Here is a 21,364-nt window from a genome sequence, read left to right as displayed (position 1 = left end):
AAAGATACATAATATTCTAAGTTTCAAATAAAATAAAAAAACTACACTATATATATATATATTCTAAGTTGTAAATAAAATAAAGATACTATACTATTTCAGTTTTTCTCATGTTTAATTTAATGTGTTACGTGCCGTTTCTCTGTAATTGTGAAATTTACTTACGATTTCTGAGTGAAAATTGCTTCTACACCAAGTTTTTTCAGCATTGTTTGAGTTTAAGTTAACAAAACAAACAAAAAAAAAAAACAAAGCATCAAAAAAAACCAATTCATAATAAATAAATATTTTCATTAAAACAACACAACACAATACTAAACATAAAAACGTTCTTTATGTTTCACGTATCTTCTTGTATGTACCTTCAGTGACCCACAAGACTCAATGGATCCGTGGTTAAAAACCCTACATTAATCAGATATATCCTCGTATATTTTTGCAGTAAAACTTTGCTTTAAGTTACCGGCGCTCAAATAAACACGCTTCCGCCCGGCGTAACGCAGCTCACACTAGGTCAAGCGTTGCAGTTGTTTAAAGTCAGTCTTGCTATTAGAAGCCAAACCGGTTTGTGCAGCGTCAAGCATTTTTCCTCCTCCCATTACGTGCTGTAACATCATGTTAAAATGTCTCTCTGACCACTCTTGGCATTAAATGAGAGAATGAGATGATTTCAGTTTATGTATTTATTTTGGGTGGTGAATGCGTGCAAATGCATGCAAAGTCTGCGTGCTGGTGTGTGTGTGCAACAGCGTGCATGATGCCAAACAGTCGTGTCTGAGTGCGCATGCATGTGTGTATTGGGTTATGCATCGGCGTGCATGATGGCGAACACTTGTGAGTGTGTGTTTGTGTGTGTGTGTGCGAACCCACAAAGATATTTCAATTTCTGCTGGATATTAAAGAAGCATGTGGTGGCAGCGTCCCTCGGCCTGCCAGCGGGTGAGTTGAGGGGAGCGTTGTGGCCGTGACACCGGGGGGAGACGAGGGAGAAGTGGCTCATGGTCAGGGCCCCTGCCGGACACACTGGCGCCTCTTTCTGGAGGACTTCAGAACCACCACACTCCTCCACCAGAACCCTGCCAACCCAAATCACTCACTTCAACATCCTTCCATCTCTCTCTCTCTCTTTCTCTCGCTCTCTCTCTCGCCCACTCTAAAGCTATTTTCCTATCAAATTTTAATTTCTCTGAACATTTGTTTATGCAGTTTTCAAAAACCTTCTTCTAATAGAGCTGCATTTTAAAAGCAACCCAATGCTGCGTTTAAAAAAACTAGTTGTACAATTACAATGATGCCCCACTGTTTTATAAATGATGTTGAGATAGAAATGCTAATGTTTTCATTAGAGACAAAAGAAACTGCAAGGGTGCATAATTGACGATATATGACCCTTAAGTCTTAAATCGCTGGGGTATATTTGTAGCAATAGCCATCAATGCATTGTATTGGTCAAAATTGTAGATTTTTCTTTTATGCCAAAAATCATTAGGATATTAAGTAAAGATCATGTTCCATGAAGATATTTTGTTAATTACCACCTGTAAATATATCAAAACTTAATTTTTGATTAGTAATATGCATTGCTAAGAAACTTCATTTGGACAACTTTAAAGATGATTTTCTCAATATTTAGATTTTTTTTTGCTCCCTCAGATTCCAGATTTTCAAATAATTGTATCTCAGACAAATATTGTCCTCCTAACAAACCATACATCAATGGAGAGATTATTTATTCAGACCCTTATGACCAGTTTTGTGGTCCAGGGTCACAAATGTTATTTCGTTTACAACAAACAAAATTAAACTTTAATATAATTAATACTGTGCCTAAAGTATTAAATGGCTGATCCTATAACTATTTTAGTTTATACTTGTTTTCATTACTATTACTATTCATTATCATTAATAAATAATAAAAAAACTCAAAACCTACAAATATTTTTTTATCTACTATGCATTTTTTCCAAACCATGTAAAATCCATTTATCACAATTCAGACTTTATTTAAAAATTATGCAATTCTGTTTTTTGTTTCTGCCATGTAATAAAAAATAAAGGTAATTGAGGCTTTTTCTCACAATTCTGACATTATTTTCTTACTATTACAAGTTTTTATATCGCAATTCAGACTTATCTTCTCAGAATTGTGAATTTATATCGCAATTCTGAATTTTTTTTTTCAGAATTATTAGAAAAAATGTCTGAACTGTAAGATAAAAAGTCGCAATTACCTTTTTAAAATTTTTATTCCGTGGCAGAAACAAGCTTCTGTAGCCCCTCAAAGGTTTTTAAATGTTTTATTTGTCACAGAAGTTCTTCGTTTAAAATCAAAAACTCCCAAATAAAAAGCAAAAACTCCTAAATAAATGTTGAAAAAACTACTTTCGTAGCATTACACACTAAAAATGGTGAACAGTGAACAGATGAGTGTAAAAACATCTAGAATTATAAACTCAAGGAATGTCTATTTTGAGATGTCACAGCTCATTTCCCTAACTTCCATTTCTTTTTTTTTCTGGAAGCAATTTGTCATCCAAAGGACATTTAATAGGGAACATATTATCTTTTTACAGGGGCATGGAGTCTGCCACAGCCTGCCCACAGTTCCTATAAACAGAATTGGTCCATTTAGTGGTGCGTTTGATACGTTTGAGGGCAGCAGTGAGCTCAGTTACAGACTGGAGCCCGTAAAGGCTCAGATAAGTGCTTCTGTTCACCAGGCTGTTGCCAACACAGTTAATTTAAATGAGCTAATGATGATCAATCTTCATTTGTGTTGCCAAACTCAATGCTCTCTTTCCTTTTTCTTAACTGGTTTTCCATCTGACCTTCCCTGACCTGGGTTTCTTGTTGTAGGTTCCCTGGTTTTCTCTCCTCTTCTCCTTCATCATTTGTTTTGCAGCTATTGTTGGACGCAGCAGAGCCCGAGGCGTCTCGAGAGCCCTAAAACAATGAGGCGCTCACCTGCGCACACCTGCGCCCTTTCCTCTGCCTCTCCCGCTCCCGAGGGCATCACGAGGGGAAATAAAGGCCTGTAGATGAGTGTGAGGGCCATTGTTAACCCTTTAATCAACTACAAAACAATCAGACAGAAGGCAAAATTAATCATTTAATCTTTCAGCTGCAAATGCATGCAAACACAGTTCTGTTTTTTTTAGTGCTGTCAAATGATTAATTGCATCCAAAATAAAAGTAAATAATATGTACTGTGTTTATTTATTATGCATATATAAATATATATATATATTACTAAGAAAATATTTACATGTATAAACATTTATATTTTGTATTATATATAAATATATTTAATATATAAACAGCATATTTTTCTTAAATGTATACATGCATGTGTGTGTATTTATAGATACATAATAAATAAACACACAGACACACACACATCCACACACACACACACACACACACACACACCCACACCACCCACCCACACACACACACCACACACACACACACACACACACACACATATGTAAACAAAACAGTTATCTTGGATGGGATTAATTGTTTGACAGCACTAGTTTTAACCCCTGCAGGTCTATTTGCCTTGGTTTTTGAGTTGTTGAAAATACTGGTTAACCTATGATTTTATTTTTGATGTTTTGTGACTTTTTCGTATTTAGGATTATGAACACTATGAACAAAGTTTAGACACTCATGGAAAAAAATTTAATAAAAAAATTCTGTTATTATTATTGATTTCATGCTTAAAGGCAACTGCACAGAAACTCACCAAAAACATATATATTTGAAGCATTTTATGTCAGTTTCTCACCTATCCATATACATATACACATTTACACATTTGACAGATGCTTTTATCTGTAGAAATATACACTGTGTTGATGGTGAACAAATTTGCTAGGAATCTATTTATTTATTTATTTATTTATTTATTTATTCCTTATCTGATTTGTTATGTTTTTCAAGGTGTGATTTTTGGGTAATTATACTGAATCCAATTAAGGTCATGTTTTTTTTTTTTTCCTTTTTTTTGGTTTGTCCGAAATAAGTATGATTTAAATCTTGATATTTTGTGATTTTTTTTCTCATTTAGGATCATGAACATGCATGGAAATTTTAGACACTCATGGAATGTGCGTACAACAATGCTATTACAAATAAATGGTTGCACAGAAAATATGTATATTTTTTGATATACGGTACAACTAAAATCCAAATTTATGAAAAAAAAAAAAATAAATACTTTACATTCACATTTTTTGGCAGATGCTTTTATACAATATGTTTACAACGTTTTCAAAAATACTTCAAAAAAAATTTACAAAAAACTCAAAAAATTAAAAAATAAAATAAAAAAAAATACAGTTTAAATACAGTAATAAATATTTTCCCTACTTTTAAGAAAATTTTTAAAAAATTCTCATGTTTTTTAATTTTTTTATTTTTAATGTTTGAGATTTTCTACATTTAATTTAATTTATTTTTTATTTTTGGTGAATTATACTGAAACAGGTTAGGGTCAATTGGACTCGTACCACGATCAAACCCAGGTTTTTACCATAATCCTTCTGTATATGTAAGTTCACACCAATTGATGCACAAGAAACAGTAAAACTCAAGCTCGTATTTATCCACTGACCATCTGAGAGTCTTGTTTGAAGGGGACGAACGGGAGGAGTTCGTGCTTCCCTCTTTTCCTGTCATCTTCTCCTTTTCTTCTCTTTTTCTCTCTCTCTCATGGCCCTGAGTATATTTATCTTTTTATGGCTTCCCTCGAGGCAGATCCTCGTCTTTCCTTTTTTTCCCCCTCCAACATAAAGATACAAAAATAAAACAAGGTTACTGCCACCACAGGGGAGTATAAAAGTTCAAAAATAATAGTCAGAAGCCACGGACCCTCCTGTACCCCCCATATAAAGCTCCTACACCCCCACCCACGGACGCACACCCCACCCAACCCTCCACCCGGCCTTTAAAGCTGCGGACGCGACCGCCAGCCCACTTCAGACCACCATAAACATGTCAGGCCCTGATGACAGAGCCGGCCCCGGGATGCTTTATAACAACTGACCTCAACTCCAGCTCATTAGAGCCAGAAAATTAGAACCATACACCCGAGTCAAAGAGGAGTGGATGAGAAGAGAGCGCGCTGCATGAGGGGCGATGCATGCATTTGATCATTTAAATAAAGTCTGCGATGTGTGCAGTGCTTCCGGATCTCACAGCTTTTGCAGTTTTCAGTAGCTCGCCTTCACCTGCATCTCGTCAGTTTTTATAAATCACACAGACTTGATCTCAAACAGGAAAAGACCAATGCTGTGTTCCAAAATCTTTACTACATAAAATATAAAAGAAAAAGAAAAAAAGTGTAATTACAATTATGTATATGCAAACTTGTTGACGCCAAAATTCACAAAAAACAAAACAAAAAAATTAGTGATACACTTTGCACTCAGACATTTCTAGATTTCACAAAGAATTACAAAGAAAAGGAAAGTGACACATTGAATTAAACGTGAACTTTTGAGGTAGAAAAACTGAAATAGTATTTATTTATTTTTTAGGCATAGGCTACACCAGTAATCTTTTTTTATTTGCATCATTAAAAGATGTTTTTCTTTTCAGTGAATATAAGTGGGAAATTTTTAAACTTACCTAAAAAAAAAAAAAAAATAAAAAAAAAATATAAGGATCTTTAAAACAAAAAAATAAAGAATAAAAAGAGAAATAAATTGTAAAGAATAAAAAGAAAAATCTCAAACTCCTCATAATAAGCGCTTAAATAAAAATAAAATAAATAAATAAAACTCTCAAGAAACACCGTCACTTCATAAGGAGTTTCTTTTTTCATAAATAGCATAAAAACAGTAAAAAAAGAAAAAAAAAAAAAAAAAAGTGTAACAGTCACAATAAAAGTGGTTAATTTTAAAACTTTAAAGTTAAATAATGATAAAAAAGGTTTATAATAATAAAACAAAAATATAAAAAACATAATGCACACATAAGCTGAATTAATTGCAAAGAAGCAAAAAGAATAAAAAGAGAAATGTAATAAGCAATTCCTCAGCAATGTAATAAAATAAAATTAATGAAAAATAAATAAATAAAAAATCCTCACTGTATAAGGAGTCTGTTCTACCATAAAATAAAAAAAACATAAAATTAAATTAAATTTCAGTGTAAATTCCATACTGAAACATGTTGACACCTTCTTGTCACTTAAGATTCCGAATGTGGAACATTCTCACAATATAAGTGGGGAATTTTTAAAACTTCATAAAACTAAATTTCATAAAAATATAGTTTAGAAAAAAAACTAAAATATTTAAAATATTTTAAAAAAGTATAAAATACTTCCTCACAAGCACTGCAATAAAATAAATAAATAAATAAATAAATAAAAAACTAAATAAAATGGAAAAACCCTCACTGTTTAAGAACTTGATCATTTCCTCTCTTTAGTGGTCAGTCGTCTCCTGCCCCGTGCTGACCGTCCTGCAGCGTTATGCGGGGTAATTGTCTGGTGGTGGGGCCGGTGGGGGGTAATTGGTCTTCACAGACAGCGGGGGAGGCATTCTGAGAGACTCTTTGTGTGACTGAGAGCTCTGCTTTGTTTGTGCTGCAAAAACTAATTAAAGCATTTGTTGAGCCGTAAGACCGAGCGAATGACAGAAACTCAAAGAAACTCAGATCATCAGGAATATATGTGCGCTTGATGGCATGAGGAAAACTTATCTGGCTTTATATGCTTTCCCTTCACCATCCATTACTCACAGGCCAAACATTCAAAGCAATGACACCTCATTTCTGGAGAAAAAAGGTTTTACTCACACTTTGTGGTCAACTTATTCTGAGCATCAAACAGTTGATTTATGACATCCCACACGCAGCGTCTCTGGATTCAATATGCTGCTGTGATACTGAAACACAAGCGCTTTCAGGCCAAACCTCACAACATGGCACTTGGCTGAACATAAAGATGTTTTCTTACAATTATTATTGTTTTTTACACAAACTGTGAATATTTCAGTATTTTCTGTATCCGCAGCGTGCAGGTTTTTGGTCATTTAGATGGTTGCAGATATGTTTTTTAATATATTGAAAACAGATGCATCATGAATAAATGTGAAGGAATATCATGAAAACATCTGCAGGTCATTTCAACCCAAAATGACGAGAAACACAAACTAATATATTTTTATACAGCGTATTAAGCTAATTTCGACTAATAAGGTTCATTGAGATGTTTTGCATCATGATCGTTTTGATTATTCTTAGTTTTTTTTTTTTTTTACTGTAATACAAAGCATCATACTCATAAATGTAACATGTTTAATATATATTAACATATATTAATATAAATAACACCATGATGTATGCATACTGACTTTATTGTATTATTATTATTATTATATATATATTTTGTATAATAGTCATGATAATTTGAGGGGAAATGTGCTAAAAATTAAAATTATGGTCCTAATAATATTAGGTTAAGTTTTGGTTAAGTGTAATTTTTTTCTTTTGATTTTAGGGTAAAAAAAAAATACAAAAAAAAAAAAAAAAAAAAAAAAAAAAAAAAAAATTGTGAAACAAATAAACATAAAAAAGCTTTGCACATCCATATATGGTGCTTTTAATGCTTAAATAAATTACTGTATATGCTTTAAGTTTGACTTTTACTGTAATCAGTTCATAGAAATCTGCCCACTGATCTTATTTCAATGATTATTTAGGATTTTACTTAAAAAATGTATATTTCATACTTAATTTATTTCTTAAAATTTAAATTCTGTTTTAAAAATCTGCTTATAATATTCAGAGTCGAAAGAACTTTAAATAAAACCATCACGTGAATGAGAAGATTCTCTTTTAATGATAATTTATTCATAAATGACTCGCTTCATGGTCTACCTCCATTCGGCAAAACCAGTGAAACACAACACTGTCTCATAATTTAAAACATAAATTAGATTTGATGTAAATAGGAAATTAAATAAAACAATGACAAGCGACAGGATCAATGATGAAATAAAAGAAAACGGTTCACTGTACACCAGATTGCAGCCTAAACTGAAGATTTCGTCCTGGTCAGTTCTATCAAAGTCATGAGTCCTCAAGAAAGTGTTCAGGATTAAAAAAATAAAAGAAATCAATTTGAATTAAATAAAAACAGGACAAAATGTGCATCGATCGGAAGCCCAAATATCAGAAGCTCTGCTGACAGAAACATAACGTCGGGCTTCAAAAACAGCCGCCCCTAAAAGTTGTCAAAAAGAAGAAATCTAAAACAAAGAATAAGAAATAATTCAATAATAATTTGTAGACATTAAAACATTTAAAAATACTCCCCAAAATGTAGTCTGAAGTTCTTTGTACACAGTAGGATTTTTCATGTTTTTTAAATATGTCTCTTCTGCTCACCAAGCCTGCATTTATTTGATTTAAAGTACAGTAAAAATAGTAAAATTCTAAAATAGTTTTACCATTTAAAATAACTGTTTTCTATTTGATTCTCTGTTAAACTGTAATTTATTTCTGTGATGTGCAGCTGTATTTTCAGCAACATTACTCCAGTCTTCAGTGTCACATGATCTTCAGAAATCATTCTAATATGATGATTTGCTGCTTAAGAAACATTTATTATTATTATTATTATTATGTTGAAAACAGATGAGTAGGATTTTTTTTTCAGGATTCTTTAATGAATAGAAAGTTCAGAAGAACAGCATTAATCTGAAATAGAAATCTTTTGTAACATTATAAATGTCTTTATCATAACTTTTGATCAATTGAAAGCATCCTTGGTAAATACAAGTATTAATTTCTATAATCTCCCCCCCCCACCCCAAAAGAAAATTATACTGACTCCAAGCTTTTAAATGGTTTAGTGTATAATGTTACAAAAGCTTTTTATTTTAGATAAAATGCTGATCTTTGGATCTTTCTATTCATCAAAGAATCATGGACTCAACTGTTTTAAATAGTGATAATAATAATAATAATAAATGTTTCTTGAACAGCAAATCAGCATATCAGAATGATTTCTGAAGATCATGTGACACTGAAGACTGGAGGAATGATGCTGAAAATACAGCTGCACATCACAGAAATAAATTACAGTTTAACAGAGATTCAAATAGAAAACAGTTATTTTAAATACTAAAAAATATTTCTAAATTTTACTGTTTTTGCTGTACTTTGGATCAAATAAAGGCAGGCTTGGTGAGCAAAATAGACTTCTTTAAAAACATTAAATATCTTACTGTTCAAAAACGTTTGACTGCTAGTGTAAATCATTTCTCCCAGTCTAGAAAATGTTCATGATACGCTGCTCTCGGTGGAGCACATTCGACTAGTTCCTAAAAACAGATTGCATAATAATACACAGGATATTATTTCATACGCAGCTTAGCACCAATGCAACAGTAGCTCCACTTATCAGAGTCTTCATCCGATTCCTCACACAGCGCTTTTATATCTCCAGCAGCCCGCTGCTGCCGTCCACACCGTTCCCTGTGCTGCTCTTTTCGTCTCCGCCAACCGCCGGGTCCTGCATGCCACCAGCGGGCCCCTGAGGAGCCACTTTACTGGAATCCGCTGGCTCCTCGGTTCCTCTGGGCTCTGCCTCCTCTTCCGGAGCCTTTCCTTGCAGGCTGGCTTCCGTGTGGGTTTTCTGATGTTTGCTGAGATGGTCGCTCCTCGTGAAGCGCTTATTGCACAGGAGACACGTGAACTTCTTTTCTCGCGTGTGGGTGCGGACGTGGCGCTCCAGCTCGTCGGAGCGAGTGAACCGCTTTCCGCAGAAGAGCCAGTTGCAGACGAAGGGTCGTTCGCCTGTGTGCCAACGCAGGTGGGCTTTGAGGTGCGAAGCCTTGCCATAAACCTTCCCGCAGCCGGGAATGTGGCAGCTGTGGACGGGTTTCTTGCGCAGGGACGCAGCCGAGGCGCCAAGCCTCTCCAACTCTTGACAATTTGGGCAATCGCAAGAAGACCTTCCGGTGGTAGATCCGCCGGTGTATCCGGGAGATCCCCGAGCCGGTTTGAGCCCCATGGAATTGTCCAGGATTCCAGAAGTTGGGATGGGTTTGGGCTTGTACATGTCCTGAGGGAGCATGTGCTGTGAGGATTGGAGCGAGCTCAAGCCTACAGACGGATATGGCGCCGGATTTAAAGGAGTAAAATCAGGAGTGTAACTAGGCATCTGGGAATTGAGGGATCCTTGAGAAGCGACAGGTTGGAGGCTCTCGGGTTGAGGTTGTCCTGCGCTTAGCCAGTTTGAGTTGGTGTGGACATCCCACCAAGAAGATGTTGCGTTCGCAGGAGCAGCGGTGATTCCGGGATGGATGCCCTTGTACCAGGAGCCGTAGGGATGCGTCATGTCCAAGTAGGTGTTGACGCTGGCCAGGCAGTCCGCTGTGGCTTTGGTCCCCAGGAGCGAAGGGTCTTGAGAGGCACTGGAGGTTTGGAAACTGGAGAACGGGTTGTAGTCGGAGCCGTACGCTCCCGTGGGAGCAGGAGGAGGGCTGCCGGTCGGAGTGAGCAAACCCCCGGCGGAGCTGAAGGAGCCACTGTAAGAGTCCGCGATGCCCTCATTGCCTCGCACGTTATTCTTAGCGCTCTGCAGTTCAGATGTCATGCTGTAGGCTTTCTTTATTGGTACCGTGCTTCCCACTTTACCAGGCGTGGCGGAGTCTCGGACTGGACTGGTGTTTCCAAACTTGTTGCAGGTCGCGGTTAGCATAGCCAAGGGACTGGATCCATAACGTGTTTCCTCCTGAGAAGACAATAAGAGATCAGAACGCAATCTTTGTTGCTTCAAATACAGCCAAGCCAAAAATTATTCAGACACCAGTTGGTGCAAGTCACTACAGTTCATTTATATAAGTGAGGATAGCGAAATAAAGTGATATATTATACCCAAAAATTCTTCATACAGTGGACTACCAGTAAAAATTGGGAACAAAAAATATTCAGACACTTTGAGCTGACTATGTTTTGCTTAAGTGTTTTTCTTTAATTCCTAATGGGACCTTTTTACACCACAGACTGAACAAAATTAAGCATTGCTTGGTAATTGGTTGAGCTATATTGGTATTATCTAATTTACTAAAAAAAAACAACAGAATAATCATTGGTTGATTGTAATCCATTACATACCTTTCTATCAAAGTTATCTGACATTATCAAGATGAATTTGTTCTGTCACAGTTTAACTCTTGAGTTTCTGTCATATTTTAATTACCATTTTCTAAACTGTAGCGAATAAACTGTTGGCGTCTGAATAAATGTTGGTTTGACTGTAGCCATCATGATGTTCTCTTGCATGAAAGAGATTGTGCAAACATCCTTCCTGCACTATTAGTCTAGACAGAAATATGCGCCAGCGTTGACAACACAATAATTAATGTCACCACACATGGAGTTCCTGTTCAACATGTTTACATCTCTATAGTGACCATCCGTCTGTGAAAAACAGGCAACAATATGATATTGTTTGGAAGAACAAACATCGTTCGGTTTAGGATTCTCTAATTGTGTTGTCAATCAATGTGTCAGCTGTGCATTTGCATTCACAAATGCACAAGAATAAAAAAATTAAAAATCAAAGATGGCCAATTATTTTCCATGTACTCACACTCACATTGATCCAAGCATGATGTATTTAACATGCTTTATGCCAGTGCATGAACACAGCCACAGAAAAACACGTGGTAACCATGTTTACAGTCAACAATGAGTAATCCAAGATTGAAGGACACAACGTTCTCCGTTTAGATGTAAAATTAAAAAAGCAGATTGGAATTTTAGGATTCCCACAACCCTAACTTTAGATGTTGAGTCCAAACATCACCTTACAGTCACAGACTATGGTTGGACATTGCTTCATTTGGAATAGCAGTGGTCTACCCTATTTTCCGTTGGGAAGTGATGATAAATGAATGAGTAAGGCGCAGTGTGTGTGATGATATTTCCCGTTGAGTGTATGTGGTTCATCTTGGCAAAGATTTTGCTCCCGTTTCCAGGTTAATTGCTCTCCATTACCGCGTGGAGCTTAAATTTGATGCCTACAGTACATCCAAAACCATTGCCGCAAGAGTTTTATGTCCTATGACTCCTAGTTTTTTTTTTAACAATTCAGTGTCTAGGCTGGACTATCTGGTCATAAGTTTGAAAGCGTTTTGATTGTGTTGCAACAAACCCTACACTCTCAACAATAAAAGTTTCCTCGGTGGTTCTTAGGTTTAGTAAAGAAACCTTAAATCGTACTTTATTGCTCTACAAAGTTATTCACATTAGTGTATTGGTGTCTAGATTCTTACACAACATTAAGGATTCTAAATAACTACAGAATAAGAAGTTTTTAAAGATCTTTTAAAGACTCTTCAATAAATGCAAACCCTAGCTTTAACTGTGAATTTAAGTGCAATGTCTTCCTGACAACATTGAATTTCGGTGTTTTTTAAAAATGTTTTTAATCACATAGTTCATGCAATTACATTTAAAATGAGTTATTTTCATTCTACTTTAAATTTCAAACACAAGCTATCTAATAACACTTACTGTGTGACCAGAATCAGAAGAAAGCCTGTGTAAACCAATAATACGCGTACTTGACGCTTATAAATATTTATAGAAATCCGATATAAAACCAAACGGAAAACATACGCTGGTCTGAGATCAGACTGTGTTCTCCATACCTCCAGAATCGACGCGGCCATCCCGGAGGAAGCAGTCCTGTGAAGTTCAGTCCAAAGGCAGCAGGAGAAGCTCTCGGTCCAGAGTCTGATAGAAATAAACTCCGCCGGAGCGCAGCGACTCTTCTTTGAGGAGACCCGGATACCGGGAGACCCGCCTCCTAATGAGGAGAGAGAGAGAGAGAGAGAGAGAGAGAGAGAGAGAGAGAGAGAGAGAGAGAGAGAGAGAGAGAGACGAATGTATACCTTAAATCAGATTACGAATTATGGGGGGTTAGATCCTCCCAATTGAAGTTTGGTGTTCAGGCTGGGGGTCTCAAAAGAATGCATTGTTTTAATATATGTGTACATATGTACATATAAGTGTATATAGCCTATATATATATATATATATATATATATATATATATATATATATATATATATATATGTATGTATATGTATATATATATATATATATATATTATATATGTATATGTATATATATATATATATATATATATATATATATATATGTAACAGATGAACTGAACTGAACTGAAGTCTTTCACTAAGATTCTCAGGATCTCAGAACATCACATAGAGAGAGAGAGAGGCCTACTTTTCAAGAGCGTTTTCAAATAACCGCAGTAAGTTTCTTCGAACGCTAAATATATTCGCTCGCGAACAAAAATCGCTTAAGCGCACGCGAGTAACCTTAATACTTATCACATTATTATAGGCTATATTTACACCTCCAAAAAAACACAAAAATTCCTTTAAAATGTAAAAACGAAATTAACAAATTTACCATTCAATCACTCAATAAAACCACAAACGGAATCTTTTTAAAAATCAACTACTTTGAAAAACAGTAGCTCAGCATTCTCACATTTGTTCGGGAACAGTTATCACAAGGGCAACTACAAGTTTTACAAACATACAGTAGCATAGCCTATCAGCAACTAGGCTATAGTTTTACAAATTGCACAAATGCTCGTTTTCTCTGTCAGTGTTTTTGCAAGTTTAACATACTACACTAGAAGAATACTTTGGTTGCATAAAATGCATTTATTATACATTGGCCCAAACTATCTATCTATCTATCTATCTATCTATCTATCTATCTATCTATCTATCTATCTATCTATCACAAAAAAAAACATGTCAATATGTCAATATTTTCACTTCATATGCAAATATTGTATTGTGTGCATCCAATGCCAGTGCATTCATTCATTTGGTTCCATATTGTCACATTGTAGAAAAAAAAAACAGGCTTGATTGGTGCTTATGATCAAAATTGTAAAATCAGTAAACTAGTTGATTCCCATCTTATATCAGACATGCAAATAAAGATTTTCCCCATAAGCAGTTTTGAGAACTAAATGTTTTCACACATTAAGCACAGATAAAACAATTTAGTAAAATAATGCAAAAATGCCATTCCAATAACAATGTCAATCAAATCAGGTGAATTATACAGAGTCCTGTTATTAAAGTGGTGTCAGTGGTTTCAAAGACTGTAATGAACGGTCTATAGATGCAGAGCAGAAAGTATAAGTACTGTTTTCCTGCCAATTTAAAGGCTAAAACACAGTCTCAGCTAATAGAAACAACACAATCTGATTTTATGCAGTTTAACAGCAAAATGATTGTAAACTAAATCAAAACAAAAACATACACATCCCTGGAAAAACTCCCCAACAGGATGCTCGACAAAAAATTGATCATGAAAATAGAAAAAAGTTTTTATGCAAAAATATGTCATCTAAGTACCTAAACAAATCAACCCTTAAAACAATTAAAAAGGCAAAACGATGTCTTCTGTGTTCCGAAACATCAAAACAAAAAAAATTGCAAAATTAATAATTTTTTACTCAAGTGCATGAAAGTCAAAGATGCTTTTAACAGCCTTGCCTATAAACTTCATTTGCAGTTTGTTCACTTTCTTGATTTTGACTACATTTTCACTCAGAAATACACAATTGAAATACCCTTTTCTTTCCTAATTTTTCCATATTTCAGTTCAGTGTTCCTGCACCGCACAGAAGTGGTCAGCTGTTGAGAGTCTCGCTCTGGCTTACAGACATCCATCAAGTGAATAAACAGTTGGAACGGCCTTCCGACAGCCCATCTTGGTTTTGAGTGTCCTTGTGGGTGTTGCTTTTTTCCAAAATGAGGGGAGAGAAGATTAAAATTGTTTTCAAAAATAAACATGTAATTTCATTCTTTATTTTCTCCCTCAATTACAAGGCATGGTCAGAGCAAGCTTGTAGTTTGTGAGAGTTTGGCCCTTACAGTAACACACAGACTATATTTAGCAGTCTGCTCTTCAACTGACCCTGCGTCTCTACCTTGCAGAGCACAAAATGAAATACACACATACACAATCATGCAACACATTAATTTCTGCAATCATAGTATTGAACTGCACTGGCTAATTAGATTGGTGCCACAGGGGGCACTGTTATTTCTAACATCATGAATCACGTTGCTGTCAGAAACATTGCAGTAAAGACCACACAGTGATTTATTGGCAGATTTAAATGTTAGATTAGGTCATCTTTGGAGCTGTAATCCACAGTCCTACTTTGGTGGAAGTAAATAATGCAGTAAGCTCTCCCATGCTGGTACGAGATAGGAAAGCCATTTAACGACCCTATGAAATCAGTTTTGTGGCTTTTATATACAAGACTGCTAACTAAACAGTGACATAATAAACGTTTAGCAGGTATACACATTTAAAATGCTAAGTTTCTTCCAGTAAATCATTTTAAAATACAGATGACACTGCTGAAATACATCAACATAGCAAAGGAAAATATGCTCATCAAGCGATTTTGGGGTCATTTTATCAATATACCACACATTATAATTGGAGGAGGTCGAGTGAGTGTTGAAAGGTGAAGAATCATTTTCCAAATACTAATGCACGTGCGATTGCAAATTGCTGGGATGGCCTAATAAATTTTCGCTCATGCATTTATCCTGACTTTCCTTCTCAAATGAATGGAAACATATGCAAAGACATGAGTTACTGAAACTGTGATGCAACTGAAGAACAGAATGATTCATCGAAGAAGAAATGTTGAATTGTAATGCGTCTGCATGGCCGGCCAATTTTTAATTTTTTGCTTGATTTGTCTTTTATCATACTGCATTATAAATGAACATACAATGAAAAATGAACACAAATCAGCCTTGTGCATTTTGAATGTAGTTGACATTAAATAACAGTAATGTCCATTAGTGCCAGTGGCACTGCTTTCTGGAATTATTTTTCCCATAGAGATTTTTCAGAAAGTCTTCATTAAAGCAATATAAGCCATGAATCATGACAATATTACAAAATTAGAATTAAAACAAAAAAAAATATAAAAAGAAGCAAAAAGTATATGAAAATAATAAAAGCCAAAGTTGCAAGACTGCGTTCCTGGTGGAACTACAATCCCATGAAGCATTGCAGAAGACATAATCAGATTAAAAATGATGGAGAAATATTCATTCAAAGTTGTTTGTTGTATCTCTATGAATAATGTAAAGTATGAGCACACACGCACACAAATATTTAACTATTTTGAAAGTGTAAGGAGACTGATTCGCTTACCCATTTACGGTGGGCGGAGCTTTGCTCCCTGCAACTCTGTGATTGGTGGAATCTTCTCTACAGCATCATGGGAAATGTAGTTTTTCACTCGCTTATTTAAAAAATAAGCTGAATTAAAGTGAACAGATGGGTTAAAAAAAACATATACAACCCCAGAGCTCACAACAGGTCTGCCCTTAACAGTTTATCAGTCAGCATTAAAAATCTATTTCCATATGGAGAAAACGAATGGAGTTTTTCTGTTGCGCTCTGTAGCAATTACGTAACCAACAGAACCTCACATTCATCTCCTCTAGAGTTTTGGAAGAGATCTCAACAACGTCTTACACTTTGCCAAGCCTGCAATCAAATGATCTCATTATGAACTCAAACATTTCTCATCAAATGATCTGAGCTGCATGTTCCATATTTATTTTATAGCTTTATACACTTACTGGATGACACTAGTGACTCATTTGTGCCTACGTTTATTTCTTTCAAGGAATTTAAGAAGCAAAATCTGAGACAAAGTTGATACTTGAATGAAATGAGATGTACCTTGTGTACATATAAGACACAAACATGATCACCAGAGTGAAAAACTAAGGTTTAAATGGGTGTGCCTTTACAAAATTTACTGAACACGCAAAGATATAAACTGAGGAACGCGGTGCCACATGTGGAGGCTTCAGCGCAGTTTGAGGGAACTGCCTTCCCAATGATTTGCATGTGGTTTCCCCATTTGGCCTAATAGCTTTCCTATTTCCCTTTGAGGATCAGAAATCCCACACCCTGAACCGGCTGAAATTGAAAGGAGAGGTGCAGCAGTGGCGTATAAAGAGTAGTTTATTGGGATATCCTTTATCACTCCGAGGAGCTGTAAATGCTTGATCCCCACTAACAGCTTCCTTCAAAGTGGCGCGAAAGCAATCTATAATTACAGGTTTAGAAGGAAAACATTTTGTGTTTTTATCTTTTCTATTTTTGCATTTTACATTGAAATGTCTTCCTCTCTGGGCGAGGTAATGGCTTGTAAAAAGCACTGTTGATTATTGTGTTAATGAAGGGCGTGTGTCAGCTATAAAGTGGTATTTACTAATAATTTACATTAGTATAAATTGCTGTAAATCTGCCACTTCAGATTCGAGATCCATATTTTACTTTGGGCATAACTTGGTTGGTTGGTTCGTTGGTGTTTTAACGCCATGCCAGCTTCCTTGGCTATTTTCATGGCAAGTAATACATTGAAATACTATAAAAGATCAATTTAAAAACAAAGTTTGCTTTGGATAAAAACTCTAATGCAAACCTAAAAATAAAAAATGAATTCAGAGGTGATTGTTAAAAATGATTTCAAGTGTGGACATCAAATGTCGAGCAAACACAGTTGTTTTATGGCCTTAAATTAATTTGCATTTTTGCATTTAACGTTGTCTCTTTTATACCTGTTGAATGTGATCCAACATTGAAATGGCCTTAATTTTTTTATTTTTTTTGCATTTAATATTTTCTTTCTTTTCACCTGTTGACCGTGATTCAATAGTAAAATGGACTTAAATCTATTAGTATTTTTTTGCATTTAACATTTTGTTTATTTTTACCTGTTAACCCATGATCCAATAGTAAAATGGCCCTAAATTTATTAGTATTTGTTGCTTTTACCTTTGTTTCTTTTTACCTGTTGACTGTGACCAAACAGTAAAATCGTCTTAAATTTATTAGTATTTTTTTTTCATTCAACATTTTCCATTTTTACCTGTTGACCCTGTTCAAATAGAAAAATGGCCTTATATGAGTTTTTTTTTGCATTTTAAAATTGTTTCTGTTCACCAGTTGACCATGATCAAATAGATTTAATTTTTATTAATTTTTTTGCATTTAACATTTTTTCTTCTTACCTGTTGACGGTGATCCAATCATAACAAACTTGTCATCAATGTTTGGGTCATAAAGCAGCACTTACTCGTATGTTTCAGCGTACGTAACATTCACCAAGCAGTAATTCACAAATACCATGGATTTGAATGCTTTCCAAATAAGTACCCTTATAAATCAAATTAACTTTTTTGGACATCCATTTAGAGTCATTGCAACCCAAGACGGCACCATTAGCTGAAAGAAATATCAGCATTTTTGGCCAGTTTATAGATATTAAATATACAAACTATAAGGGTCTTTTAGCATAACTCACTTTGGACCAGTTTTACAGTTTTGGGTTTTTAAGGGCTATATGCTTCCATCATTAGTCTCGTATCAGAGTACCGAGGATTTCATTGTGGTTAGATGGGAATCAATGGAATAATTCTCCCTGAATTCCTCCCGGAGCCCGGACCCTCAGCGAATTAAACTTCTTAATAACGCTGCCACGCAAGGAAAAAGTGAAATGATTAGACGTGTGTGAGTGGCTTTGGAGATGGAAATGCGGTAAGAGGGAGATACAGGGTCAGGGACAAACTCGCCTCACAGCGTGATGACTTTTTCCAAACCGTGTGGTCACAGAAACAGGAATCTCTATGGAAAAATAAGTGAGAAAGACTTTCAGATGGGTCAGAAAGGGGAAAAGCTTAATATCATCTACAATAAAAAAACAGCTTTGGTTGTGCTTCACGCAGGTCATTAACTGAAGACAGTGAAATACTCATGAATTGGATGTCAAACTGTGTGGGGCCTGAAGGAGCCAGTATGATCATAACAAAGAGGCCAATTTTATGAATTACTGGTTACTCAGCACTCTAGACTATACTAAACATGGCACCGAGTTACCACTAGTGCTGCCGTCCGCCCCCGTGAGCTCCACCACAAGTGTCCTCCACAAATCAGCAGTTTAACAGAGTTTAACATCACTCATGAAGCGCTCTCAAAACACAGCAGCAATGAAGACGCTTTAAAACAAGAATTCAGAAAGTACACATCGCGTGGAACGGGTGAAGCTCATGAAACCTGTCAAGAACATGTTTTGTTTCACCCCCCAAAAATTAGAAATTATATTTTGCATAAGGAAAAGAAAATGCATTACGATTAAGCACATTAAAACCCCCATAACCACATTAAAATTTAAAATGCATTACGATTAAGCACATTTTACCCCCCCAAAATGTTACAATTAAGCACATTTTACCCTAAAATGTTCATAACCACATTAAAATTTAAAATGAAATAAATGGTGTATTATTTACATTGTAAAATATTTATAAACCAGTTTACAGAATTTGAATTTTCAAGTTAATTGTAACAAAAAGTGATACAGTAATTTGAAACAACACTACCTGTAATTAGAATCAAAAGACCTGGATGCACTGAAGAAATTAGAATTTGGAAGGAAATTGTTAAATGTGCTTAACCCATCATGTTATGGAAAATAAAAAGTCAATGTTTCATGAGATTCAGCCATATAGAAAGAGTTTTTTACCCCTAAATCATTAAAATTTGTATTACTTTTAAGCATATTTTACCCCTAAATCATTAAAATTTTTATTACAATTAAGCACATTTTACCCCTAAAATGTATGGAAGCCTGTTTCTGCCAAGGAATAAAAAATTAAAAAGGTAACTGTGACTTTTTCTTTCAATATTCTGACTATGTTTCATGCAATCCTGAGAAAAAAATCCACACTTGATATAAACTTGCAATTCTGAGAAGAAAAGTAAGAGATATAAGAGATATAAACAATTGCAATTGCAATAAAAAAGTCAGAATGTTGAGATATAACGTTATAAGGACATTTTTTATAGGCAGAAACAAAACAAAAAAACAAAACCGTGAGATACAAACTCAGAAACAAAGTCAGAATTTTGAAATAAAAAGTTGCAATTGCTTCATGAATCAATTTTTTATTCCATATTGGAAACAGACTCCAATAAAAAATGTTTATAACCACAATACAAAAAATATATCCTTCTTATTACTGTAATATAAAAGAAATGCTGCGTTATTTATATTATAAAGTAAATTCAAACCATTGTATGGTATTTTCAAGTTAACTGAATCAACATTGAGAATAATGAGAATTAAAACATCTGGATGCATTGCATCAGCGACAATTTGGAAGGAAATCATTAAATGTGTTTAACTTTCATGAAAGAAATATTGTTAAAATCTCACTAGACCCTCATTTTATGGAAAATTAAATTTCGGATTTACTTTCTGCACGTTTTCATGAGTTTCAACCATATAGAAAGAGCGTGAGTGAGCGGCCTGTGTAAAAATAAGCACATTTTACCTAAAGAGAGCCCTTCCTTTAAACACCAAAACAAAACACTGCAGGTCAGAAACCCACAGCAGACGCTGAAGGAGAGCTCGGACCACCCAACGCTGCACCCACACCCTGCAGCTACAGCACAGCGACGGTGGTGCAATAAGAAAACACTGAACTCTGGGTCTGAAGCTCTTTCCAGCTCCTCACCGTATGGCCGCTCCGTCTCACTCATGCGCTATAAATGTCAAGACCACCATCAGAAACTGACATTGAACGTTTAGGTCAAGGACGGTTTGGGTTTGTCGTCCCAGACTCGAGCAGAGGAAGTGATTGTAAACAGACTTTTCCAGATGTGCATGTGAACAGCATGCATGCGGATGCTCGGCGCGAGAGAATGCCACGCAGTCTGGGCTCCAAAATAAAGCCGAATGCTTTGACTTCCACCGGCTGGGGCGAGCGGTCTCAGAGCCGCTCTAAATCCGGAGGCCTGGCTTGAAGTAACGCGCCGTCCCCCCACAGAGAGCGAGCGCGGTGGGTGTGGCCCCTGAGGAGATGGTTTTTGAGGGGGCCCCTCCCGAACACTGAGCTGCATGCCAGCGCCCAAGGGCTCCAGTCTGCCTGACCAAAACCACCGCGAGCTACCCACGCCACGTTACACCGGCCAGCTTGGTGAACGACGCCCCCTACTGGAGCTGCAGGAACGGACAGATGCACCTCTGCACATCCCTCCACCCGCAAGGTGCAAAACACACACATGCAGGCTGAATTTTCACTCTTCTGTATGATTCTTAAATGTTTTATGCATATTTCCAACCAAAATAGTCATAACTACAAAGCCACATGTTAATTAAAATAAAGTGATACAGAAAAAACATTAAGAATAATAACAGGTAAAATGTGTAGATGCATTACAGCAATTTGGG

General features: G+C 35.6%; 1 protein-coding gene across 2 annotated transcripts; it reads right to left on the bottom strand.

Moving 5' to 3' along the window:
• Nucleotides 1–9,365: 9,365 nt before the first annotated feature.
• On the bottom strand, nt 9,366–16,356 carry LOC109054325 (transcription factor Sp7-like). 2 transcript variants are annotated; one of them, XM_019071601.2, is made up of 3 exons: nt 16,267–16,356; nt 12,681–12,838; nt 9,366–10,756 (listed from the first exon to the last, which is right to left on the bottom strand). In XM_019071601.2, exons 1-3 carry the CDS (start codon nt 16,268–16,270, stop codon nt 9,455–9,457), a joined length of 1,464 nt encoding a protein of 487 aa, XP_018927146.2. In that variant the 5' UTR covers nt 16,271–16,356; the 3' UTR covers nt 9,366–9,454. The 2 variants fall into 2 exon arrangements, with proteins under 2 accessions (XP_018927146.2, XP_042582627.1); XM_042726693.1 differs by lacking the exon at nt 16,267–16,356 and having other exon boundaries at nt 12,649–12,765.
• Nucleotides 16,357–21,364: the final 5,008 nt, after the last annotated feature.

The sequence above is a fragment of the Cyprinus carpio genome, chromosome B6, assembly GCF_018340385.1.
Source record: "Cyprinus carpio isolate SPL01 chromosome B6, ASM1834038v1, whole genome shotgun sequence".
Classification (NCBI taxonomy): domain Eukaryota; kingdom Metazoa; phylum Chordata; class Actinopteri; order Cypriniformes; family Cyprinidae; genus Cyprinus; species Cyprinus carpio.
Note: the sequence above shows the minus strand (reverse complement) of the source record. Positions and strands in the feature narration are given on the sequence as shown.

Bases quoted from the DNA above. Each gene is read 5' to 3' on its own strand.
- LOC109054325 (XM_019071601.2), bottom strand. The intron at 10,757-12,680 runs GTATGGAGAACA...TTGTCTTCTCAG, and splicing joins TGGCCGCGTCGATTCTGGAG to GAGGAAACACGTTATGGATC.